Source organism: Eublepharis macularius, chromosome 3 (genome assembly GCF_028583425.1).
Source record: "Eublepharis macularius isolate TG4126 chromosome 3, MPM_Emac_v1.0, whole genome shotgun sequence".
NCBI classification, from domain to species: Eukaryota; Metazoa; Chordata; class Lepidosauria; order Squamata; family Eublepharidae; genus Eublepharis; species Eublepharis macularius.
In genome coordinates, this window is record NC_072792.1 from 38686061 (window position 1) to 38712209 (window position 26149).

Sequence of the window (26149 nt, forward strand, 5' to 3'; positions counted from 1 at the left end):
ACCAAGGCAGCAGGCGCGATGGTGTTTGGGGGATGCTTACAATGCTTGGCAATTCAATTCTGTGCCATCTGGTCCCTTTTCCTCTAGATCCAAAGGAATATGGTCAAATAGAATAGATGCCAAGAAACAAGAAAGTTGGAATGGAAAGGCTAAAATTTGTCATGACTGCCATTCAGAAGGGAGATTGTCTGGCTTCCATCGAACTCTCAGAGGCACTTCCAACATTGGGCCCTTTCCTTTAAGCTGAAAACGCCACCTATGGTGTTCATCAGAATCCTAGCAGCATTGATAGCATGGCTAGGCCACGGAGAGTGGCTCCTTTCCCATATCCAAATGACATCTTGACCTGTGCACTTCAGAGATGCCTGTTGCCATACCATGGGGCATTAGATCACAAGAGGTCCAAGATAGTTGAATTGCCAGAGATCCTCAAACAGGAAAACAACCAGTGGCTGTACCTCATTCAATCCCACAAGGGTGTCCCACTCAGGGAACCAGAAAGAACAGTTATGACCATGGACACTGGACACAGTGATGACCATGGGGATGGGGACCCCACACCCAAGGAAGAATGGCATAGGGAATCTGGCTGAAGGACAAATGATCAACAGGGTAAACCTTTTGGAACTCGGAGCTATCAGACACAGTATGGTGGAATTTCAGAATCTTCCCACAGGCACTATATGTTTATACAGAGGACAACTCTGAGGCGGACTGGCTAAGCCAGAGAATGATGAACCAAGCAGAATGGATGCTATCCAGAGGGATTCTCCAACTCGTCTACCACAGGTTTTGACAAGGTGTAGGAAGGAGAAACCCTCAAACCATAGGGATAGATGATGTGAGCAGCAAGCTGCCTTCACGCGTCCTGTATGTCTTCCACAGTACAGCTATTGCATAGAGCTGTTCAGAAGATCACACAGTAAAGTTCAGAAGTGATGCTAATAGCAACCTTCAGGTCCAGAAAGACATGGTCTCAAAACCTAAAGAATCTTTCAAGCATGGATCACTGGCATCTCCACTAAAGGAGGGCCCATTGATGCAGGGATCAATACAACACCCCTGACCAGCTCTGACAAGCCTCACAGTGTGGAGGTCGAACACAAACAACTAATAGGGTTGGACTAAGCAAAAGGCATGATGGGTACTATGCTAACCTCCAGGAAGAGTTCCACAGAGTATATAAAAAATTCCTGCAGAGTTCCCAAAACAGTGCATGGATAGTCATGTAACCTTTTGTGGCTAATTAGGGAGTTACTATCTTTCAAGAGGGGTTGAAGAAAAGTCTTAATACCAGCACCCTTAGACATCAGGTAGTGACCATCTCAACAATTAGGGATTCTAGGAAGGGGCGTTCCCTTATATATCACCTTCATGGCAATGGATTCTACAAGGGGACCTCATTGTTGAATCTTCCAAGGATTCGCTGGTTGTTTCCCCCCCACACACGTGAAATATTAATCTGGTATTGAGAGCATTAAACAAAAGATGCCTTGAGCCTATGACCTCATGTCCCCCAAAGGAACAGACATTTAAAGCCATCTTTCAGATGAGAATAAAATCAGCTAGTCAAGTGTCAGAATGGCAGGCACTAACAATAGAGATCCATGCCCTTTCCTCCAAGATGGTAGAGCAAGTTATGACCAAAAACAACTTTCTTCCAAAGGTGAACTCCATGTTTTCATAGGACAGGAGAGATAGTACTTCCCTCCTTCTAACCTAATCCAAAGCACGGGAAGGAAAAAAAAACAACTCACTACTATGATATACGTAGAAATGTGAAATTCCACTTAGGCAGGACTAAACAGTTTTTCACAAGTCTGGGACGCTAGTTGTGTGTTTGCAGGAAGTCCTTGAGACACAGAGTGTCCTTTTCTTGGCTAAGTAGGTAAAGCAGAGGGTACATAATTCTGGCATGTCAAGCCACAGGTCTGGGGCCATAGACGTCAGGGCGCACTCACTAAGGGAAACAGCGACAGAGGCAGCCTATAAATAGACGTCAGGGCGCACTCACTAAGGGAAACAGCGACAGAGGCAGCCTATAAATCCTTTAGTCGTTAGAAATGATTGATAAGGTAGTCACATGGAAATCAGTATATTCTCTCATCAAGGAATATAGGATAGATAAGTTGTCCTCCCCATAGACAACCTTCAGCAGGAGGGTATTACAACACACCCTCTAGGCCTGGAAGCGGAACATTGCTCTTGTATGCCCCCAAAGTAAGGACTGCCCCACTCCTAGGACCACTGGAGAATGGAAGATTTGTATTCACTTACCGTGAAGCTTCCTTTCTCGGTGGTCCAGGAGTGGGGCAGTCCTACTCGCCCAAGTTTCTTGCGGGACGGATTCTAGGATTGGATGAAGAGTTAGGATGATAGTCTTCCTCCCAGTGGATTCAAGGGAAGGACCTTTCTACTTATTAAAAAAATTGAGGGGAGTTACTATTTTTCCTCTTGGTATCATGATGGGGAGTCAGGGCTTGGGAACAAGACTGGTGATTCCAGGGACAAGCCCCTCCCCTCCAGGATCAAAATCAACTGACTGACCCTGCCTTCAGAGAGGAGGAACTATATCCCCTAAAGTAAGGACTGCCCCACTCCTGGACCACCGAGAAAGGTTCACGGTAAGTGAATACAAATCTTCCATTCATTTCATTTTAATGGGAAGCGTTTCTGGATGCAGCACATTTGTTTCCCATCCAATTTCAGTGAAATTTTCAGGATTGTGCCCCTCAGTCCAAGGGAATCCTCTCTGCCCAGTATCAAAAAGATAAACAAAGTGGGTCCTGGTTTAATAGGCAATTAAATAAAAATATAATCAACTACACACAGAGAAACAAAACATCTTTCATTTATTCATCATTTTGCTTGCACTGAATGCTTTTTCAGTTCATTTTTTTTGTTAGTTAGTAAACAAATGTTATTCCCTACGCAATACAACAGGCAGCAAAATCAGAGGACAAATGCTTAGTCATGTACACAGTCTTAGGTTTATTTCTCTCAGAAGTGTAGTGGTTAGAGTTTTGGTCTTGGATTGGAGAAACCCAGGTTCAAATTCCCACTTGCCATAAAAATGACTTTAGACTTAGAAAATTTAGACTTAGAAATGTTTTTATCTCACAGCCTATCTCATAGTGCTGTTGTGAGGATCCAGTAGAGCAAAGAGAAACAATGTAAGCTACTCAAATCTCCTTGATGGAAGGGCAGGATAAAAAAAAACACTGAATCATTATCTATGTAGGACTGATTCAGACTGGGAACTCATAAGATTGAAAGTACCTGCACAGAAATTTCCCTGTCCATAAAATGCAAGATGTCAAAGAGGAGGTTTGGCTACATCTTAATTCCTGACATCCATCTTTCTGTGTTGCCATACAGGCCAGACAGTTTTTCTACCACAATGAGAACTAGACCAAATTCTTTTGTGACTTTACTAATGTGTCTGTTTCTCGTTATTAAAAACTAAGGCAGATTCTGATGTCATGACTCAGAAAGTTCTTACGATTGTAAAATATTGCCTGTCACATCCCCTGTAACATTACACAAAACAAATATTTTAAGGCTAGCATCAAATCAGATAACAGGATTTGGGGGAGGTGAAGTAGGTCAGCAGTAGAAATGATTAAACAGCTGCTTTAGGAAATCGGAGACAGATGTGTTGATCTAGCAGGGCCAGATTATACAAGATAATTGCTGATGTAATGACCTATCAGGGAAGTTGTATCATATTGTGTTTTTCCTCTTCTAAATAATACAACTGGGCATCCTTTCTTTTTTTTTTATATAAATTTTTTTATTTTTCATAACTACAAGACACTACACCAGACTATCACAAGGAAAGGGGAGAGGGAAGGGACAAAGGGAGGTGGAAAAAGAAAAGGGGAGGGAATGAACTACAAACACTAAACACTACACTTCAATGTTTCCCTTCATACTGTCATAATACAAAAATAGCTCCATAGAATAATGATGGAGTGGTTAATCATACAGAGAATAAACATTTCAAATTCTGATTAAACTTTCCTCCCCCTTCTAGGTCCCGGACGCAATTGTCTCTGTGCAACTGCTGTTGCGATGCTCTCCTCCTCCTCCCCCCCCCTCCGGCTCCTCCTTTTCTTCGTTCTTGGTGCAGCAGAGTTCTGGGTTTTTATTCTCAAAATCCTTTAGTTGATCTTCTGATAATATCTTATAGGCCTGATCTTTATATCTGAACCATATTCCTTCCGGGAATAACCATTTGTACTTTATTCCATGGTCCCTCAGAAGAGCTGCAAACTTTTTATATTTAAAACGCCGTTTCCGGACTAGAAATGGAACGTCCTTCAAAATCTTGACTTTCAAACCCATAAAGTCCAAATCCGCATTGTATGAGTTATATAGGATGGTGTCCCGAATCTTTTTAGATGAAAAGTCAATAATGATCTCACGAGGCAACTGTCGCTTTGTTGCATATTTTGAAGAAGCCCGACGGACCTCCAAAATGGCGCTTTTAACCTCTTCTTTAGTCGTCCTTGCGGGTGTCGCCAGTAGTTCCGAGACCAAATCCCACAGATCCTCATTTTCCTCCTCTTTCACGTTTTGGAGACGCAAAATTGTCTGCGTTCGTTCCACCTGTAGCCCGATCAGCTGGTTCTCCACCAACTTCAGCTCCTTTTTTGTAGCCTTCACAAGTGACGCACTTTCCAGAGCAGACTTTTCTGCCCCCCCCGCTGCTGCCTTAATGGTTTTCACCTCGCTTTCAATTAAGCCCACCCTTTGATCAGTTTCGTTCAGCTTGTCAACAAAGGGTTTTATAGCTTCCACCACCGCCCTGCGCACCAACTCTTCGAGCGACTCCCCCTTCTGCAAGGTAGCCGAGATTGACTTACCGAGAGCGGGACTTTGCTTCTTTGCTGCCATTTTGGGGGGGGGGGCGCCAACAAAATTCTGGAACTCAACGAAGGGGAAGAGCGAGTCTTCTTCAGATCAACCTCTCCTTCACAAACGCTTGTAGAACAGAAGGGATTCGCTTGTTTACAGGCTTCCGCCTGTTTCTTTTACTTGCCGTTTCTCGTTGCCCGGCGGCACTCAAGGCGCCGCGCACATCTGCCGGCCTCCATAGGGACAAACGGGCAATTCCCCCCCCCCGCATTGATTTCGGGGAGTTCTTCCCGCCGCGTCCCGGACCCTGGCTCCCTCCCTGGGAGTCCTGGGGGCTAATCCTTGCGGATCAGCCGCCCGGTCAGGGTGCCCGGTCGTTTCCTCCCGGACCAGCCGAGAGGAGCGTCCGGCATGGCTGAGAAAACGAAACCGAATCACAACTGGGCATCCTTTCAACTGATTCCTTGTTTTCTGTTGGGATAGGCGTCCGAAAAAAACCCGAATTCAGTGTCTGAAAAACACGCTTTGTTCGGTATCAGTGATTTATATAATACCAGTGTTCTTCATTTTTAGAGTTTAGTGGAAAAGGTGTTGTGATTTTGTTTAATGATACAGCAGCATAAAAATGTTTTAAATAAATGAGACAATCTGTACAAACTAGAGGAATCTTGAAGGGGGGAGGGAAATATGGCACTCTTACTACAATATACCTCCCACCCTGGCAATTCCAACATCAAATCTACTTCCTTTTTCTTTCAGAGTTCCTTCCAGGATACACTAGAATTCCTGATGGCCAGCCGGGATTTTTGCAAGGCCTTTTGGAAAATCTGTGTGGAACACCATGCCTTCTTCAGATTGTTTGAGGAACCTAAACCAAAGCCTAAACCTGTACTCTTTACTAGAGGTTCATCCTTTCGGTTCAGGTAGGTTAGAATTTTTTTAACTATGCGAATGTACCGGAGGGCTGTGTTCACTATTCCTAAGGTGTTGAAAGGGGGAACGGAATCTTTTGGAGGGGTATGATTTAGTTTGCATTTCACATCCTCCCCTCCTAGTGCTGGCCTCCTAAAAGCATTATGGGTTCTAAATATTAGTGCTCGCTGTAATTGTTTATGTAATTAAACATTTCAGCCGTTTGCTGTCAGAGAGGTTTACAGAGAATACACACAACCAGGTCAGAATCTGTCCCAACTGTTGTTCTGCTGCTCTTTCTTCTATGTGGTATGTAAGAAAGGACAAGCCCACGGGGAATACAAAGAAACAGTGTTTCACAAAGTATTAAATTTTAAAGTGCCAGTGCTATATAATTCAAACATTTGGCTGGGGCAAGGGTGGGGGGAATGATAAAGAAAATACTCCTTCCTCCTGGGAATTGAAGTTGTTGTTCCAGGATGTGGGCTGTTCTCAGTTAAAGCCCAACGACAGCTGATGGGTTTTCCCCAGTTTTAACAGCACAACCAGAGGATCTGGGCTCAGTGGCAGTGATATCAGAAAGTTCTCTCCCCAGTCGTCCTGCCACCTTGCTTTCCTGAGGCCTCTGCTGCTCAGTGGAAGGAGCCTTGTTCTCTCTGTCTCCCCACATAAAAAAGGGCAGTACCCTTAATTTAAACACCCGAATGCAGTCCATAATGAATAGGCACCATTTTCCCTTCAGGCATCAAAAATGCTTCCAGGATAAACATTAAATCTACCTGTAATGGAGAGCCCGCAGTGAAGAAACTATGTCAGTGGTAATTTAGGAAGCTATGGATTGGCTTCAGTGCAGTGTTTCCTCAGGCGCAAGGACTTCTATCCACAGAGCATAACTTCCTCAGCTCTGCCCCTCCGATAGCAGTCCAGATGTTCTCTCAGATCCATTTCCTAGGCGTCCCCTCTGCTTCAGGAGCAAGAGTTGGGGAGCTTTGGGGGCTGCAGAAATGCTGCACTGGCTCCAACCCTATGCCTGTTTCATGGAGTACACGGGTCCTTTTCAGAGCTGTCCATAAGCAGCAGACGGCTCAGGGAATCACCTCAGTGATACAATATCTCAGAGATAAGAAGCTAGAGCATCACTGGCTAGGAATTCCTATTGGAATGGGAATTGGGTCACACGTTTGGCAGCAGAGGATAGGAAAGGCAGAGTGAGGAGAGGACTGGAGTCAAATAAGCAGGGGAAATAATGCCATATGTAAATTTCAGGAAGTAATTCTTACCCCCCCTGAAATTTGCCTGGAATCAAACTTTGTTTGTTTGTTTAGGTTTTCTTATAGTATCTGGGCTGGCACTGTATGAGAAGGAGGGGTTAATTAGGGGGCGGGAAAAGGTTTGTATGCTGTCTTTAATACAAAGAGTTACTTTTAATATTTTTGGTAATGATAACTACACTGTGTATCAGGATAAAAATTCAAAGGAAGTGCAAAATTGTGCCTTTTTAGCCATACCTGTGCTCATCTTCAGTGTGTCGCTTGATATTCCAGTTACGTGTCAAAACGTTTCTTCCTTTGTGTCTCCCCCCCACAGCCCTTCCCCCAATATGCCTGCAGTTCAACTTGCGTGGGGTTTCCTTTGCATATTGAGCTTTTCATGTTTATTTTTGGTATTGCTGAAGATACAATTTTTGAAGCATGTAATTTGCGGTAGTCGTTTGTGCTGATCTCCACATTTCTCACTGAATAGCCTAGAAATTATTCAGCCTTGTAATAAAAGCCTGCCTAGTGCATCTTTAACAAGTAGGGATCATTTTATTGCCTGCTGCATAATCCCCCCCCCCCCAATCTAAAATAAATATTTCTGAGATTAAACGTTCACTGCTGCTTTCCGGGGCCATATCTCAGGGGCAGAGTACACAATTTGCATTCAGAACGTTTCAGGTTCAGAAGCTAGAAAAGGATCTTGAAGATCCTTGGAGAGCTGCTTAAAAATCTGTTGCAAATTAGGCTTCGAAGCCAGTGGTTTGACTCATTATGTCTACGTCTGATTGTTTGCCTTTCCTGTTTTAAGTTGCTTTTCTGCTGAAACTTTTAGTCTATATATTTGCGTTGGCTTGGATCCTAAAACATGTTCTGTGTGTGCTAGATAGTCTCTGCTGCGCAGCATGCTTCCTATTCCCCTAAAACTTCCATTTGTGCAAAGCCATTGGTTTTCAGTGGATTCCAGCCCTTGTCTTCAAATTGATTCGTTTAAAACGTCATCACAGTCCTTTCTGAAGAGATGATTAAGAGATTAACATTGAGTAGAGATGCCCAAAGGTTTTTTTTAAATTATTGAGAGTAGAACACTTAAATCTGTCTATCCCATTAGCAATTATTTTTGTTTCTTATTTCCTCAGCTGGCTAGAAATATGAAACTATATTTATCTGATGCATCAGTAACATTTTCATCTGGTTTTTATGAAACCAGATTCATAGCAGAAAAAGAAAAGGGCATTTTACACATGGTTTCTTATCAGCTGAATATTTGATCTACGTGGTTCCTTAATGCAAAGGAGGGAAATACATATTTTTGGTTTATACACTTTTGATAGTGTATAGAGGGCTTTGTTTTATTCACAGAGCAAAAATGTTTAAGGCTCCCCTCCACGCTTGATAAATTTCTTATATCAATTTCATGTAAACAATGCATGAATACTACATGCATACACTACATTGTGTGTGATGAATATGTCTCTTTTTCTTAAGCTACATTCACATGGAGCACAAAGCCCCGATTTAACAGCTGGCTTCTACAAGTATGTACATATGGCAAAACAAGCAAGAGTGTAACTAGGGTGGAGAAATGGGAGTGGGTATGTGTCTGAAACACACTTTAGGTAAGGAGAAAAAAAGAGTACACATAATATGTTAACCATCATTAAAAGATGTATATTGGTATTTCTGTTCTGAACAGCTACACACATTTTCCAGCCAGATATGAACTTGATCAGAGGCTTAGTATGGGAACCAAGCCAGGCAGGGTGCCTGCAGTCTAGCATAGCAGAGCACATTTATCCCTGAGTTCTTATGGTGAGGGGATTAAAAGGTAATAATGGAGACTAGTTGCTGAGCTGGAGCAGTTTGAATAGTGAAAATGTGGTCTTTGAACAACACTTTCGAGAGAGCCAGTGTGGTATAGTGGTTAGAGTGTTGGACTGGGATCTAGGGGACATGGCTTCTAATCTCTGTTCTACTATCGAAGCTTGGGCCAGTTGTACTGTCTTTCAGCCTAATCTCCCTCCTGTGGTTTCTTGTAAAGGTAAAAAAGAGGACCTAAAAACTATGTTGTATGCTACTTTGGCTCTGCAGAGGAAAAAGTGGAATATACATTATTTAAATCACTATATTGGAAAGTTGACAACCATTATTAATATGACATTGTGCAAAATGGGAATGGGAAGGAAAGATCATAAAACTGGGAGTCTGTCCCAGGTATATAAATTACGTTCCTAGAGATAGCCATATGTGCATACACAGTAACATACATTTCCCTCATGGATCTTGTAGCCATTGAACAAGGTGCCCCAGCTTCTCTTCATTGATTCCTATGGGGAGCGGAAATCCAATTCGTTCCCCCGGGCAAAGAAGCCAAACACACAAGAGCAACCAGTCCCCCCTCCTCAAAAAAAAAAAGAACTAACAAAGCCTTAGAGAATCTCGGAAAACGAACCTGGTGATAGTAGAAGGATACACTTGGCTTTTGGAGGCTTGGGGGAAAGGAGGGAGGGGAGGCAACTCTCAGGCAGCAAATTGAGGAGAAAGCGCTCTATCTGTCCAATTACAATGATTCTCTCATCGACCACGTTAATTTCTGAACATTTTCAGAATTAACCAGGAAAACCAATAATGGTTTGTCCTTGAATCCTGGATTTGAGCGGGATTCCTGAATATACCAAATTGCTTGGCCCTACTTATGGCTACAAGCTATCGAATGTCCAGTACAAGGTAGCAGTTTTTAAGTACACATCTAACCTGACAAGAGACTCAAGTGGAAAGAAACAAGAGTTTACATAATGCTTGGTTTAAATCTTTCAGCTCTTTTAGAGTGACTGGGCAGCATTCCCAGTTACCAAGTTTCATTCTCAAAATTTGAGAGTTGGTTAGACAAGATCTCTGGACTTATTTTAAGTGCACCCTGCCTTAGATCATGGTTGGGTCTTCTGAAGCAATGTGCTGAATTACGGATTCTGTGTCAGGCATTCATGCTAGGGGAATGCTCACTCAGGCTGTTGAAAGCTGGAAATTGTGGTCCGTGAAGCCAAATTCATCCCACCTCCATGCATTCTGGCCTGCCAGGTGTTTGACAATGTCCCCCCTCCCCAGTTTTGTATTTTCAAGCAGGCATCAAAAACAGATGGTTGATAATAAGTGACTGGCAGCTATCTGAGTTAAAGATGTTGGAGGCCTCCTCAGATGCTTTTTACTAAGAGTAGTTTACTGGTGGAGTAGTTAACTGATTGTGAATGCCTATTGCAGTGAAACCCTTGGACGTATAAAAATAGTTATGTTTTGTACCTTTAAAGAAAACCACTTCAGTGCAAAGCTTTGTGCCGGAGAAGTTAAAAATACCTTAGTTTCTAAGTCTTCATGGCAGTCCATATAGGTGCAATAACAATAGCTTTAAAATGGGGTCCCTAATCTTTTTGAGCCTTTCTGGATATTTCAGATAGCTTGGCAGATGCCACTACAAAATGGCTGTCATAAGAGGCGGAGCCAAGCACATACACACAAGAGGAAGGAGGACGGGAAATATAAACAGAGAGAGGAGGAGGAGGAGGAAAGAAGCCCAAGGGTGGGATAACACACACACAAAACCAAGACAGTCAGTGGGTGAAAAGGAAGATCGTGTTTACCTTTTCCAGTGAGCTATGGGGAGGATTCAGGTGAAAAGCCCCTTTATTTTTGTGAAGGCAGCCAGTCACTGGTTCTGCCTTCACCATAGCCCTGCCCAATTTCTTGAAGCACATAGAGGGCACCTGGGGAAGTGCCTGCAGGCGCCGTGGTGCCCATGGTCATCACATTGGGAAACCTTGGGATTGCAAAGGGATGCTGCTGACAATCTCTTCCGCATACAGAAAGTGATCCCCTTCTATGCATCATCGTGTACTTACAGATCAATGCTACCCCATTCGGAGTCTCTGTACCTCCCCAGAGGCCTGTGCAGGAGATCTGAAACAGACTCAGTGATGGCACTGATACGTATGATGAATACTTTGGGGCTGTTTTGGATGGGATAGAATATCTTACCACCAGAGGGAGAGTTATTAGGGCATTCCCATGGTGACCATGTTGTGTGCCCCGCCTCACAAGCGCTTCCTTTGCTGTCATCTGAATTCATTCATTGACTTTATAGCCCACCTTTCCTGCCAAGACTCAAGGCAGAATCAGGTCACAGAATATAAAAACAATGCAATCTGTTGGCATAATGAACAGTGCAATAGGAGTAGGATTACAGAATTAGAGAACAATGCAGACAGCCAAATGTTGAAAGCGAGATCTATATAAACAATGCAGAGAGTAAAAGAAGCATACTCTGGAGCAGCATCTGTCCATTGAAATAGGCACAGTACAATTGGAATGCACTTTATTAATCAATTTGGCTCATTTAACTTTAGTCGGTTGGTTTCTTTCTTCTTGTTCTTCTTCACAGCGGCCGAACTCAGAAGCAAGTTCTTGACTATGTTAAAGAAGGAGGGCACAAGAAAGTCCCGTTTGAAAGGTCAGAGAGACTATTCAACAACGTCTTCACTGCCACGAGATTTAATGATGGCTTTAACATGGAATATCCACATGCATGGGGGATAGGCTCGTCAGTGGATATTAGCCACGATGCCTAAATGAAACCTCCACGTTCCAAAGTAGCAAGAAAGGGCCCGCTTTGGCTTCCATGATTTATAAGGCTCTCTGGAGTATCTTGTTTGCCGTTGTGGGTAATGGGATGCTGGACTAACTGGACCTTTGGTTCTGATCCAATGCAGTTGTTTTTAAGGCCCTCCAGAATAAATGGGAGACCCACATGCCCATTCAGCTCCCTGTTAGCCAAAGGAAAGGTGCTTGGCATTGTAGGCCTCACCCAGCCTGCTTAGTCCCCGTAAGGGAAGGAGGAATGTTTGGCTAGAAAAACTGTATGCCTCATTGTGACCCCTCCCCCTTCTCGCTCAACTGCTTTGGAGTTCACCTACCAATTAATTATATTGCCCTTTGCTTTCTCTTTTGTTTGGATCATGTCAATAAGGCTGGGTCTACAAAAACAGCTGCTACGTGAAATCTTGTTGGTTGGTTTTCACTTGAAGAATCTTGGAACCAGCTGTGAATTATATACTAGGGCCTGCACTAGCTTCCTCCAGGATCCATGAAGCCTGCCGTTCTTGTGTTTCATGAACAGGATATGGTGTTTTTCAGAATAGCTTGCCAGTAAGGAGTTATATCTCCCCTGTTGTATGCACACTTTAATTTTTAAACCTTACACTGTCAAAAAGAACTATATATAATTATTATTTCCTTAATAAGAAGCAAAGGAGACCAAAGAATATAATATCTGTAACACCACTTAGCAAAAAACTGGTTAGCAGTACTAAAAGGTTAAATAATAGAAGGGGGTAGATTCTCACAGACTATGGCCAGATATCTTTCTAAACACATCTGTTTCATGAGTTCAGTGTTTTCACTAAATTGTGTAATGATCCTAGCAACAGGTTTTGTGTTTTGAGTCATCTTTTGGCCATAGAGCATTACTCCTTTAGTGTCCTCCTGTCCTTTTTCCTTTTATGATGTTTACATAGAACATACTTCTCTAGAATATCACAAGCATTCACCAACAGAGAAGAAACCTGTTTCTGGGCAAGTAGTTTGTTTGAAGCTAGAGCTTTTTGCTTTGATACAAAATTATCTGTGGTTGATTATTCACCCAGTGGGGGTGGAGGGTGGGGACACTGTGCATGGTTTTTCAAAAAACAATGTGTTTGTCTTTCCCCAGGAAACACAGCAAGATTCACTCTGTTAGGAGCCTGACGGCAAAGCCTTCAGAACAGCATGCAGAGGTGCCAACACAAGTCAGTTCTGCTTCATGCTTTTGCCAGCAAAAGGCCTGATAGTGCTGACTGTCTTTTCTAGGCATTGTTCAATATTGTGTGCCGTAACTCAGCATCAAGAATGGCCAGACTGAATAGCAGCTTTGTCCTTTCCTTCGGTTTGGATGGCTCTCAAATGAACAGAAACACTTCAAAAAGGGTTTTCAAGGCAGAAGTTAAGAATAGAGGTGGTTTGCCGTTGCTTGCCTCTGCCTGGCAACCCTGGATGTCCTTCATGGTCTCCCATCCAAGTACTAACCTGGGATCACCCTGCTTAACTTCTGAGATCTGACAGGACTGGGCTACTCTGGACTATCCAGGAGCTTTAAAGAATGGAAATTTGAAAATGAGTGTCCAACAAATTCCTATACTGCTCATTGGCAAATTAAATACATTATGCAGATATGCTTTAATATAAATAAACTACAGAGGGAATTGTAGTATCCTCCCTTCAGAATTAAGGGGGAATGAACTGCAGAGCACATTAGGGATCAAAACATAAGTAGCAAGAGAATGGAGGTTAATGGAGGAGAAAGAGACCTCCTTGGGCCAAAGGTGATCTTTATGATCCATGTTAGCAATACTACACCCTGAGAATGTAGAAGAAATCATTCCATAATTTGCCTACTTTTTCATCAGCTACCAGGGCTAGAATAGTGCCCTTTACAACTCTGCCCCCACCATCCCGAAACCAATCCTGATTTCCAGAACTCTAATGAAAAACAAGAAAGTCAGCGTCTTTAACTTTTTTGTGGTCTAGACCTGCTGCTTCTGTAGACGGCTTAAGTGTGTTGCCTAGGAACCACTCTTAAGACGAGAATGATTTGGTGGAATTTCACTAACCCTTAAGTGAAAAACAAAACATCTCACTAAGAGATGACCTCTGTAAGAATGCCCTTCAAGAACGCCCTTTGTAAGCATTCTTGCTAAAAACTGTCCGTTTAGGTCTTTGCCTGACTCAGACTGCCTAATACGACACTTCAGCACTTCCCCTTACCATATAATGAAGTTTGCTTTTATGAACGTGAGCAATCTGCAGGCACCTCTCACCTGAATTTATTGCCTTTCCTTTGTGAGGGCCGGTACTTTTTAATTACCTCGATCCTTTACATCATCAATTACTGGAGTTCGCATTTTAGTTTTATCTTAATGGTTGTACAGCTATAGCTTGGTCATTCCTATCAGAACAGTAGGATGGAATTTTTCAAACTGGTTATCGGCATACTAAAACATCTTGCAATCTGCTTAGAATATGGGAGTATAGTGACTCTGTACCTGAAGACGTATATCTGCAGAGTGACTTTTAAGTTTGTATTGTCTGTGAAGAGTCCTCCTTGCTGCATAGCTGCTGCTTTTGGAAGTCAGAGGAATTGTCATCTTTTATAGGTTTAAAAGTTTTAAATATCCTGGTCAAGGGGAAAGGCAGTCCTTTATGACACATAATTATTAAAGCACTTAAACTCCTTGGTTTCTCTCCAAACCCCACCCTCCAGCCTCTTGTCTTACCTTTTCCTCTTTTCTTTCTTTTTCTAGAGCTGTAGCATTACATACGGTGATGGTGCCGGTTCCCCAGTGGTGCAAAGTTGTTGGCAGGGGAAGGAGCTGAAAGTTACCATGGAAGATGGTGGGCAGCAGGCAAGTCCTTCCCTAAAGAAGAGCCCAAAGGAAGGCAGGAGGCTGAACAGTGCAATGATGGCAACAATGGAGGAAGAGGAGGAGGTCGCAAAAGACAGACCACAACACAATAGACCTCAGGCGCAGCAGCCAAGCACAGGTCCTGCATCCCGAGCTGCTCGTGGCAGTAGCACATCAATTCCTTTCATTGACTGTAGTGATGTAGATAGCGAGTATGACCTCCTCAGAGAGCAATTATCCCGATCACATTCCCAAACAAATGACAATTATGAGGGTGATTCGACCAGTGGTGCCTATATTGACTATAGGGATGAAAACCGTAACAGGTGTAGGGATTCCTCAGCCACCTCTGTAAAGTCATCCCACCAGATCACCCAAGACTGTAACCATGGCAGCTCTACTAGTCTGTCCTTCTGTGTTGGTGGGAGCCCCAGAATCCCACGGCACAGCACTCTGATTGATGAAATGTTTAGGGGTCCCGACACCCGTAGTCCACTGGCCACACCCTTGCCTTCCAGTAGCAAAGGATCCAGTCCTCGCATGAGTTTCAGCAGAACAGGTTCCCAGAGCTGTATGTCTGAAAACGGGCGCAACTGCCGGGCTTGGTCTGACAGTGAGGATGTTCGAACATATACCTGCCATGGTTATATTAAGTGCTCTCCAGTTTTGCCGAGGCCGCATATGCAAATGATTCAGAATGCATGTAACAGATCTGAAACAGATCCATTTATCTTGAGCCAAGTGACTTCAACTCCAGGGGAAGAGTGCAAGCCAGACAGATACTGTACAGGGGGGATGGTTAAAATGGTCCCTTTAGAAGGCAAAACTCTGGCAAATGGGATGCCATCCATTGGACAGCCACAGCAAAGTCCAGCGATGCAAACCTTGTATGCAAGGGGCATGATGGATCATATGTCTACTGTTCAAATGATAGAAGGTTCTACGAGCAGCGGGACGGAGTCTAGCGATTCAGATTCAGAAATGGTTAATCCTTCCACCCACCCTCTCGTCTTCGGGAATCCCATAGTGCTGAATTCTACTCCCATGTCTCGAAACAATTATTCCTTTGGCAGCCTCCAGCTTGATGAAGAGGTGGAGGATGTTTCTGTGGGCCTCAGTGATGAAGACAGTGTCCCTGTCTTCGGTTGCTAAGAGTCATGATGAGCAGCGCGAGTTCGGATTAAGGACTTTTCCAGTGCTTTTGGTCTGTTGGAGGGATGTTCGCTGAGTGCAAACAAAGCGTGTCAACATTGTAAAAATAAATGGCCCTATTGAAAGCTAGAAGGATCGTTTAGTGTAGTGGTAGTGATGTTGGTAGCTTGCAGTGAAGTCTAATGGCGTTGTGTGGTTTCCAAAGGAGATGCTGATTTGATAAACTTTGGGCTAGACTCCTTAGTAAGAGGAGAAAATTGTATAGTCTTGATTGTGTATCATATTTAATGGACTGAGGGCAGGGTAGGTAATATAAGAAGTAATGTAGCCATTTGGGGAAGCGTCATGATTTGGAATCATGGTGTGAATATGTGCTTTTCTCTCCTTCTGAAGGAGAGCTTATTATGCAGTGCCTCGTAGGTTTAGAGTTTAAAGTTTTACACTGTAGGCAAAATGCAAGAAATTTGATATTCAATATAAAATCTAAGTGAATCTTTTTTAAAAAGAGCTGGGTGACACCTTTTTACAAGAACTACTTCTATATTTTGGTCATCTTAATTTCACATTTATGCTGGAAATAATTAGAAGCCACTGCATTTTTATTCAGGTGGCTAAATAGTTAGTTGGTGTCTCCTGTCTAAACGTGCTGAAGCGATAGAGGATGTTAACTGAAAAGGGTAGGTGGAAGCAATACTGATTTAAGCGCTCTTACATGGTAGCCAGCTCAGCTCTTGCAACTGTTAAATGCCTAATTTAAATTGCAGTAACCGTACGTTACAGGAATTGGTTTCGAGATTACTTTCAATATAGTTGATAAAACTTGCACATTTTCTTCCCTGGTATTTGGTTAGTATTAATATTGGAACCGGTCCCGTGTGTGTGTGTGTGTGTGTGTGTGTGTGCATGTACGATCTGAGCAGTTGGCATATATATCTGAAGGCAGGCTTTCTACACGCATATCCAGCAGCATAATAAGCCGTGGATGCAAATGGGTTTTGAACACACAGTTCCGTCAAGATCAACCCTTTTATAAAATCAGCAATAATAGAGTTAATTCAGCCAGTCTGCTTGGCAAAGTTAGAAACCTTCCTTCAGCCATAGGAGGCTTCCTCAATCTTAAGACTCCTTTGCTTCAACAGAAGAGCCACTTAAGTTGGAGGAAGGCTCCTTAGGCTGGCAGAAAGATTAAGACTTTGCTGAGCAGAGTGGCTGAATACATCCCAGTGTCAATAAAGGGGAGCAGGAGGCTGGATAACTGCAACAACAGGTCCTCAAACAACAGCGTGCATGCAGACTTTTGGGGAATTTGTGATTTATGGCCCTGGCCAAGTTGGATCAGGGCTAGGTTGTCTCTGAATGTTGCGTAGGTATATAATATTCTGGTCACCATTTTCATGTAAATAGTCTGCTAGGTTGTTAGAATTGAGGAGTCTAAACAAAGCATTCAGAAGAGGTGAGTGAGAATTTAGCCTTCTGTTTAGGAAGTTATTTTCCAGGTGGCAAGATATATCCATTTCCTGCCCAATAACCTTACTGCTCCTGTTAATTTTTTTAAGTAGGACAGTGGTAAAAGTTGAAAGTTAAATATACCCAAAGGAGTTTTGGGGAATTAAATAATGAGGCAATAAGTATTTTCCGCTGCTCAAGATTTATGAATCAGTGAGCTTCCAAGGGAATAAAAGGAAGAAAAGAAAAGGAATAATGAGGGACAAGTTTTTGCCAAACTCAGCTTACTCTAAATATTTATCTACTTGAAGGCAGATAAGCCAGTTAACAAGGTATCTTTTCTTAAAAACTCAATAGTTTTCTAAATTGTTTGAAGTTGTTAGATTTTATACAACAAAATGTGACCGTGTTTGTAATTTTCCTGATGTCTTGAATAAAGAAGTGTTAAATAATTTTTCTCATTCTAAGAATTTCTAATATATAAAAGGCTAACTGTGTTGCCGATGACTCACTTTTTATTCTGGCGCAGGCCCACTGAAGGGTCTGAGGAGTGTGCCTATACCAGGATAAAAAGTCATTATTGGCAGGCTTCTGAGGGCCTGCGGAGCTGGTGGAGAGGCAGCTGAGGGGGTGCTGTGCCTCCCTGCTGGCTCCGCAGCCCTCAGGGGCCTACCTGCGGAGCCAGTGGGCAGGCACAGCATGGGAAGCTCCCTCCCCATGTGCCCTTCCTGCTGCCTCTGCTGGCAGTGGGGCCTTGGTAGAGCCACACTGGCAAGGGGGCTGCATGGGCAAGAGAGGGGCAGCGGAGCCCACTGCTCAGCTGGGCAGGGAGAAGGCAGGCTCCCTCCCTGTGGGTCCATGCTATGCCTCCCTGCCAGCTTCACAGCCCTCAGAGGCCTGCATGCGGAGCCAGTGGGCAGACAGTGTGTGGGGAGCTCCCTCCCCGCGCAGCCTTCCAGTCACCTCTGCCAGCAGCAGGGCCTTGGAGGGCCGTGCTGGCACAGCCCTCCTAAAGCCCCGCTGCTAGAGCCCGTTGTATTTGTTTTTACGACGGGCTCTGTTGCAAGTATGTTAATAAGAGTTTCATCTTATAGTTGCTTAGCACTCTTCACTATTTCACATTTTTTCAGACTGGGATGGATAAAAGATGGGCAACTTGTTTTTCCTTAAAGACTGCATCAGAAATGTTTGACATAGCATCCAATGGGAGCTAGAAAGCTACTTTTTCTTTAGGGCTGCGATTTTCAGGATCCTAACAAAAATCCAAAGGAGTTAGTTTTTTTTAAAAAGGCCATTTGCCAAATGCTGCCCACTCCTTTGGGAGACTGACATATCCATAGAAAGGTTTAATCTGCCGAAATCTGATCTCCTTTCCTCCCCTGCTCATTCCTGTACTACTAACTCGCACTTCTGCTTAGATGTACAGTTCAAATATTTGTTTAGACAGCAGGCAAGATAATGACTAATAAAATCTGTAGCTCTGCACTTGGACAACAGCAAAGGGCTAGTTTGGAGGAAAAGTTGATTTAATATTGTGCTGAGGGAATTAACTGTGTTTTGGGCATAGAATAAATAGATCTTCAGCTTATTACCTTTTTAATGTTGAATGTTTAAATGCAAATTGAAAGTAACCTGAGGCCCATTTTTGAAAACGTAGGGGAATGTTTGTGTCTTTTTCTCAGTGTGTTTGTTGACCTTTGGTGATAACGTGGAAAGAAACAGTGGCTTGGATCTACACTACCGTTTCCCTGCGTGCAGGAGGGGGAGCCAGGAAAGCAGCACTACATGGTCAGTTTGCTGAAATACTAGTGCTGATATGATCCTATGTCTGGAAGAGTAAAGCTTTACATTGTCACAGCGTGTACGGCTTATTAAGCACGCAAACACTAATTGTGACAGTGCTTTTTCCAGTCTCTTCAGTTTATTGTATAGTAAGTGAATCCGTTAAGAAGGTGAGAAAAAACAATTTCATGCTGATTTAGAAATGGCCAGAGATCTGTAAAATATTTATGTTGTGGTTAACGTGAATTGATTGGAGAATATCCATAAACGTTGTAGAGAATGTGTAGCAAATGAACAGCATAGCCTGAACTTTGCATGTTGTCTGGTCAATTGAATAGTTTTCAAACCAGCAGTGTATGCATAACGTATATGCAGACAGGACTAAAATCATGTTGAGCAAGAGCAAATGCATGGCTCCATACTCAACCTGCAACCAGGCACACTGGATGTGCTCCAACCTATGTGTGTGGACACACTGCCTATGTACAGTTTGTGAATACATACCTGTACATGTATGTGCATGGAGTCCACTCACATATGTATGGCATGTTCATAGGTTCTGTGTACACATTTATGGCAAATGCAGATCGGCAAGGGGTAGGGGCCAGCATTCATTTCCCCCGCTACACATTCTTGTCCTGTACACAGATTGGTAGAGTGTACAGGGCTACAGTTTTAGCAAAATGTGAACAGCTTGACAAGCATAAGCAGGTTAGGTTTCATCTTTAGTAAATGATTGTGTGTATTCAAGATCGGGGGGTTATGGTTCTGTGCTTAAGGTTTCCTTTTGCTAAGTATACAATCTGCTAAGAAAGAAATACTCCTCCTGTAAGGATGGAAGGCATCAGTGAAAAATTAACAAGATACTCCTTTTTTGGGAGAAGGGAACTTTAGTATCCAATCCATTGCATGTGCCCAGATCTGTGTGTAGAATACTTGCACACTACACTTGGAACTCATGCATATTGATTAGATGATGTTCCCAGTTCTCCGTTTATGGTACTTATAGTTGTCTTTCTCCATTCTTCCGGGGGAATGTGCACACTGGCTGGCATTTATATATATTTTCCAATTCAACCCACATTAATTCCAATATATATTGATATCACTATATTGACATACTGCACCCCACACACACTTTTCACTCTTTTACTCATATATACTACCATTAGGGCTTTTGTTACCTTAAAGTACAATCTGTCAAATTAAAGCTGCTTGGCTTTTTGTGTCCTGCTTCTCCATCTCATACTTACTAGCTAAGGTTTAGGTAAACATTGTTCCTAACTTACCTTGACAAGGAGATTAATCTCTCTTGAGTTGGAGTGAAAGAACTATGACTGGCCTAAGTCTGCAGAACAGGCCTCTCTTCTTCTATCTGTAACCCCGCCCCCCTTGCCACCAAGCTGCTCCTGAGGGATGAGACCCTTAGGAACAGATGCAGCACAGAGGACTAGGGTTTGAAGGGAAGTTAGCCCTTTGTCCTCATCTTGTGTGATCTCTTTAGCAAATGGAACAAAAGTTCATGCAAGCATGGGGAGAAGGACCGTTTCTGTTGATTGCACATCACAGCTGCATCCTGATGCGCTGCATGCCGCCATACCCCTGAGCCCCCCTCCCAACCTCAGGAACAGCTTTGGGGAGGGCTGCAGGGGAAATGGAGAGAAGTGCATTCCATGAACTCATTCTGCTCACAGTTCATTGGATCCAAACCATTGTCTAAAATTTCATCATCTTTTGTAATGTATGAATAATAGTGCAAGTGTGGGGCTCACCGTGAATATAGTGGTTAGGAAGCTGAGGCATGCAGCAGATCCATGCATGGTGAAAAGCTTGCTGCCTTCCTTTTCCAGCATGAAGATTAAATTGAAATGTTTGACCAGATACTACAGAAGCTGCTTTACATTTAAAAGTATATGATACGTTCTTGGTTTTTAGTAATAGGAGCTTCTGCTAATCGACACTACCTAATTAGATTCCAAACCAGCGGATCTTTTGCAACCAATGAGTATATACTATTGCTTTTGTTTTCAAGTAGTGTGTTTCATCGATAACTCGAAGATAAGAAAAGTGTGCTAAGATTCCATTTCTCGCGGTGCTGACCATAGTTTGTGTTTCAGATACTTGTCCACTTAAAGTTATCATCACATTAAACATTAGTTCAAATTTACTTCAAGAGTGAACAAAAATTACATTATATTGTCGAAAGCTTTCATGGCCAGAGAACGTTAGTTGTTGTAGATTTTCCGGGCTGTATGGCCGTGGTCTTGGCATTGTAGTTCCTGAGGTTTCAACAGCAGCTGGGACTGGCATCTTCAGAGGTGTAGCACCGAAAGACAGAGATCTCTCAGTGTCAATGTATGGAGAAGATGTTAGCAGGTAATTTATATCTACTCAGGAAGGTGGGTTTGGGATGAGTCATCCTGTGCGAGTTTCCCAGGGTGTGGAATGCTAATGGGGGGAAGCTTCACTGTATCCTGAGGAGGTTCTTTTGCATATGGATTGGTGGTTGATATGCTAATCTTATCTGCAGGGCTATTGTAAGATGTAGAGTATTACACTGACTCTAAGGAAAATTCTAAACGGGGGCCCATTTTGACCATCCATGAAAAGTGTGAGTAAGTGATGATTCCTGTCTCCATGCTTCTTGATCTCATAAGAGAAAGAGGGTTGAGTGTATCCCTTTCAAGGTAATGGGACATTATGTCCCATCGTCAGGTGAATGCACAGCTTTCCAATTTCTGGGTCTTGTGTAAAGGAGGAAGAGCAAATGCAGTTTGCTCACACTTCCTTTTGTTGCTGCTTGTTTGTTTTCCCAGGAACGATTCCTCAGTTTCTTCTCTGAGCCTCTTTTACATGCATCGCTGTCTGTGGATGAAGTCATTTCCCGTATATTTATTTTCTGATCCGACAGAATCGGTCTGTGTAGCTGCTCATATGTAACCGGCATTTAAAGGCGTTTCCTTTTAAAGTTCCTTTTGAACATGGGCACCTCTTGGGAGGGTTTGCTTCACTCATTCGGTGATGTGCTTCAGACTTTTTGAACACAAATAGAGAAATTCTCCTGTGTGGTTGCAAGTAGCCTGTTGTCCTATGGATTGGGTTGGCATTAAAGGAAGACCTCTGATCATCTTCCCAAACAATACACAGCTTCCCAGATCAGATTAGGGCGATCGGGCAGTCAGATTCCCATTGCAATCTGTTTTAGACAAAGGAAGGAAAGTTGCACTTGTCTTAACAGCCAGTCCTTCCCTAGACACCCGTCCCCTTCCCCTTCCCCGGACACCCCTCCCTTTCATGGGTCCTGGGGCCCCCGTGGGGAAGAGCTACAGGTTTAGATGCTTGTCTTACAGAATGGTGTGTATATTTTTGTAAATGCAGTTAACCTTGTTTTGATGTGAGACTGGGAGTTATTTGCTGAGTTATTTGCTGTTGATGTATTTCCCCACCACATAAATGAAGCTGTCAAGAGATCTTTGACGGAACAGAACTTTGTCAGAATGGTCATTGAAATTACAGTAAAATTCTTCAAAAGTAGTTTTTAAATGCTTCAAAAATAATAGTTAGTGGTTCACAACTGTGGTAAAGTTTTTATAGTAAAACACTGGCAAAAGTCAGGGACATCTCTGAGAATAATGCGTTCTGAGTTTATAAATCATACTCTCTCACTGTTTCATACACAACAAGATGAACTTTGTTACAATCAGTAAAAGCAACTTGAACACATTAGGTTTTCTGTTCATGTAGGAAATGCACATAAATGAGAATTTGTGAATGGCAGCAAAAGTTGCTACTCGAGTCGTATGTGAACTGCCAGAGGCAGCTTTTCATGGCTAGTTCCTGCTATAGTCATTGAACCAAAACACTCATACTACCATTCACTCATTCACTTCAATCCCATGATAAATTTTGCTGACAGAAGGGCTATCCGTTCCCAAAACAGGGCTCTCTCTCCTCCCGCTTCCTGCTGCAGCCTAAATTGATCCTAGAAATGCTGCCTGTGGGTGACAGTGGGAGAGTCCTAGGTCTGCAACAGGAATTGGCAAAAATCATCCCTGCACCCATTCATTACTGGCAATTTTCTGTGGGATCCAGCCACAGATGATGCGTGATTTCCAATGTTAATCTCTGAATGGAAAAAGTAATATATGAAGCCTTTTGCATTTGGGGGGGGGGGGAGGCGTGGAATATTTCACTACAGTTCCTTACCCCACTGTTGTTTTTGATATGTATCTAACTTAAACCACTGACCCCCAAACCCCCACTAATGCACAAATTTTAGTCATTTCTTTCATCCACCACTTTTTCTGGTGCATTTTATACCTTTTAAATATATCTGAATGTGCGATTAAAAGCAACTGCAAATTATTTTTTAAATTGTTTTTTTAAAATACTGGGCTCTTCATTCTCATTCTTGTCATTTGTTTAACAGTGTTATAAAGAAACTTCTTTTATTTCACTGTATGCACTGTTTTGTCAGCATGTACCTCTGTGGGAGGAAAAAGCCTTTTTTCACTGTTCTTTCTTTATTCTCAAAGCATGGTGTATCTTCTGTTCCTTGCATTGTTTGCCATACTGCCCCGTGTCATTTTACTAGAATGGAAAGATAGCTCAGTAGGTAATGGAAGCATTCGTATCTTCCTGTTCCAGTGATCCTGCATTCATATAAAAACACCTTATTTCACAGTCACCTGCAAGGAACCTGCTTTGCAGATGTCCGAAATAGAAACTGGTGGGCAAGTGGGGGTGACCTTCAACACAGATATTTGGTCTTAACAATGATGCTGCAGAGACAGCTTGCTTTTCACTTTACAGTAAAGGCAGCACTTAAAATTATTGAATCAATTAGGGGGAAATGTTTTTAGCAGGATCACTGTTATATGGGGGAGATGTTGAACAGAAATGGACAGTAGCTGTAGAGCCAACTTGCATATGGATTAAGCGAGTGTCATTTAGAATTGTTTAATATATATTGTATTCAGAACAAATCTCCCTTTGTATATATATGCATGTGTGCTTTAGGGAATTACAGGCAAGCTGTTCTTTCTAACCCCTTTGTTTTGTTTTGTTTTTGCAATGAAGGAAAGAACAAAGATAGGAAGAGGAACACCCTATAGTTTTAAAAGCCCCTTCCTAATTCTGCTATTACGCATTTTGCAATATTTTTTTCCAATAAAAATGTGGCCAACAGCTACAGTTACTGTCCAGTTTTGTACTTGCCACTATCTAATACTATTATATATCAATTTAGCATGGACTTTTTATCCAAGAGAAAGGGTTCCTGGCTACTAAACCTAATGCTGAATTTGGTGACTGTTGTAAGCATGTCAAGCCAAAATTATTTATTTACCTATGTATGCATGACATTAATTTTTGTTTTGCTTTTTCAATTGCCTGTACTGAAGGCTTTTACCCTTTCTAACTGGTATCTTGCTGTAAAACTGTCTCTTGCTTAACTGTGCTTATGCAGCTGCTGGTTGAAATGTTCAACTCAAGTACATGTTCATTGGTATGATGCACCATTCTCACACATCACTCACAAGCACCACTGCCATAGATACACATTTCAGGCTGTAAGAAGCCAAGCAATCTTTTCTTCCCTCTCCTGTTTCTCAGAACAATATAGCCTCGATCAAAAAACAGTTGTCTTTGTTGGAAATGAATCATTTTTGTGTGCATTTCTTGTTACGTTTCAGGGATGTTCACGTCTGTTAACTCTGTTAATCTCAACTTTGATAACTTTGTCCCCCTTGAACATGCCTAAGAGGAATGCCTTTCTTTATATGTTCCATGGAAGCTGCTGGGGGGCATAATTGCACCCCCTGCCCTCCCTGGACCTCATGCAAAGGAAAGGAAATATATATATTCCTCATAGGGAGACGCACATCCTATAGATATCTTCCCCAGAAATAAGCCTCCCTGGCTTTGCATGGAAAAGGCGAAGACATACTATTTACTTATTCTTCTCACTTATGTGGAACAGTCTTCATTGGCAAGTCCGTTTTTATTAATTAGAATAAACAGCTCTACAAAATTAATCATAGCTTGGTAAAATAAATGAATGTCTCTGGATTTATTCTAGCTCCCCTCTGTTGCGGTCAGTACAAAGTTTATGGACTTTCTTCACTGTTGCCATCAAGAATAATTTTATTAGATACTTTTCCATTTATTAGATACTTTTCCATTCTAAATTCTGCTTTTGAACTGAATTTTTCTAATATATTCTTATTGAATGTAATTTTTTACATTTTTAAATATTTTTTCTGTTTTTAGTTTTTGACATTTAAAAGTTGGCTATTATAAAATAAAGACAAGCGGTGGTTCCACTAACGCTACTGTGGAAGGTGAGCTGAATCCTGTTTTGCCTTCTCAGGACTGAAGTATCACAGTGACTAAAAACCTGTTTTTAATTTACTATGTTGCAATGGCTAACAAAAAAGCATAGTTTTGAGTTTTTAAAATTAGACTGTGTACTTGATTGACAGCTAAAAGCACTCCTCTTGAAACTCTAGGGCTTTCCTAGAATGAAGCATATAGCAGATTGTATTATAGGGAACACTATGATGATTTTAATAAGGTATGCAGGAAACAAGTAGAAACGATTTTCTTGGAAAGCCTGGCTGCCTTTTACCATGATGAACAGTGGGGAAGCGGATTCAAAATGTTTAAACTAGTCTGACCTTCAGAATCCTTTTGTATCCCATTATATTTGTACCTCAGTTCCTTTAATTTCAAAGAGGAACCTCCTCTCTCCTGCCCCCCATACTCCCTATTTTTAATGCAACTAAATGTTGCATTAAATATCTTGAAATGCAGCTTACTTACAGTTTGGTGTTCGCTGACTACTGTTGCATCCCAATTAAAGTACTTGAGCTAACTGGGCCTTTCTGACTTGGTTTTGCTATAAACTCGCTCCATTCTACAGTAGAGGTCAGATTCAGTTACAATCACAGGTTTTGTGGCTGTACTAGTCGATGCAATTTGAATCTCTTCATGAACCTGGTAGGGTCACTCACTCAACGATAAGCACCACAGACTCTTCCCCATGTGATCACGTGCCCCTTGCCAAGCACCTAAAGGAGGCTCCTTCCTTGAATGGACAAGTTAGGATCCATGTCTGCAAATGCTTAAGCCTAGCACACAGGCAACTTCACACAGATGCAAACATTCTCACATTCCCTCATGGGGCAAGCTCAGTGCCAGATTTCCTCTATTTTTACTTCATGTTTGAGATGAGATCTGTGTCCTTTTTGTCTT

At 42.4% G+C, this 26149-nt stretch overlaps 1 protein-coding gene across 6 annotated transcripts in view; it reads left to right on the top strand.

The window, feature by feature from the left end:
* The window catches only part of FARP1 (FERM, ARH/RhoGEF and pleckstrin domain protein 1), a 245227-nt gene that overhangs the window by 170881 nt on the left and 48197 nt on the right, over positions 1–26149 (top strand). For 4 of the 6 annotated variants that reach the window (XM_054974922.1, XM_054974926.1, XM_054974923.1 and 1 more), the window contains exons 10-13: positions 5620–5783; positions 11461–11529; positions 12787–12862; positions 14414–14654. In XM_054974922.1, coding sequence (XP_054830897.1) covers positions 5620–5783; positions 11461–11529; positions 12787–12862; positions 14414–14654 — 550 coding nt within the window. The remainder of the gene's footprint in view (positions 1–5619; positions 5784–11460; positions 11530–12786; positions 12863–14413; positions 14655–26149) is intronic. The other 2 variants (XM_054974924.1, XM_054974925.1) reach the window with 1 other exon arrangement.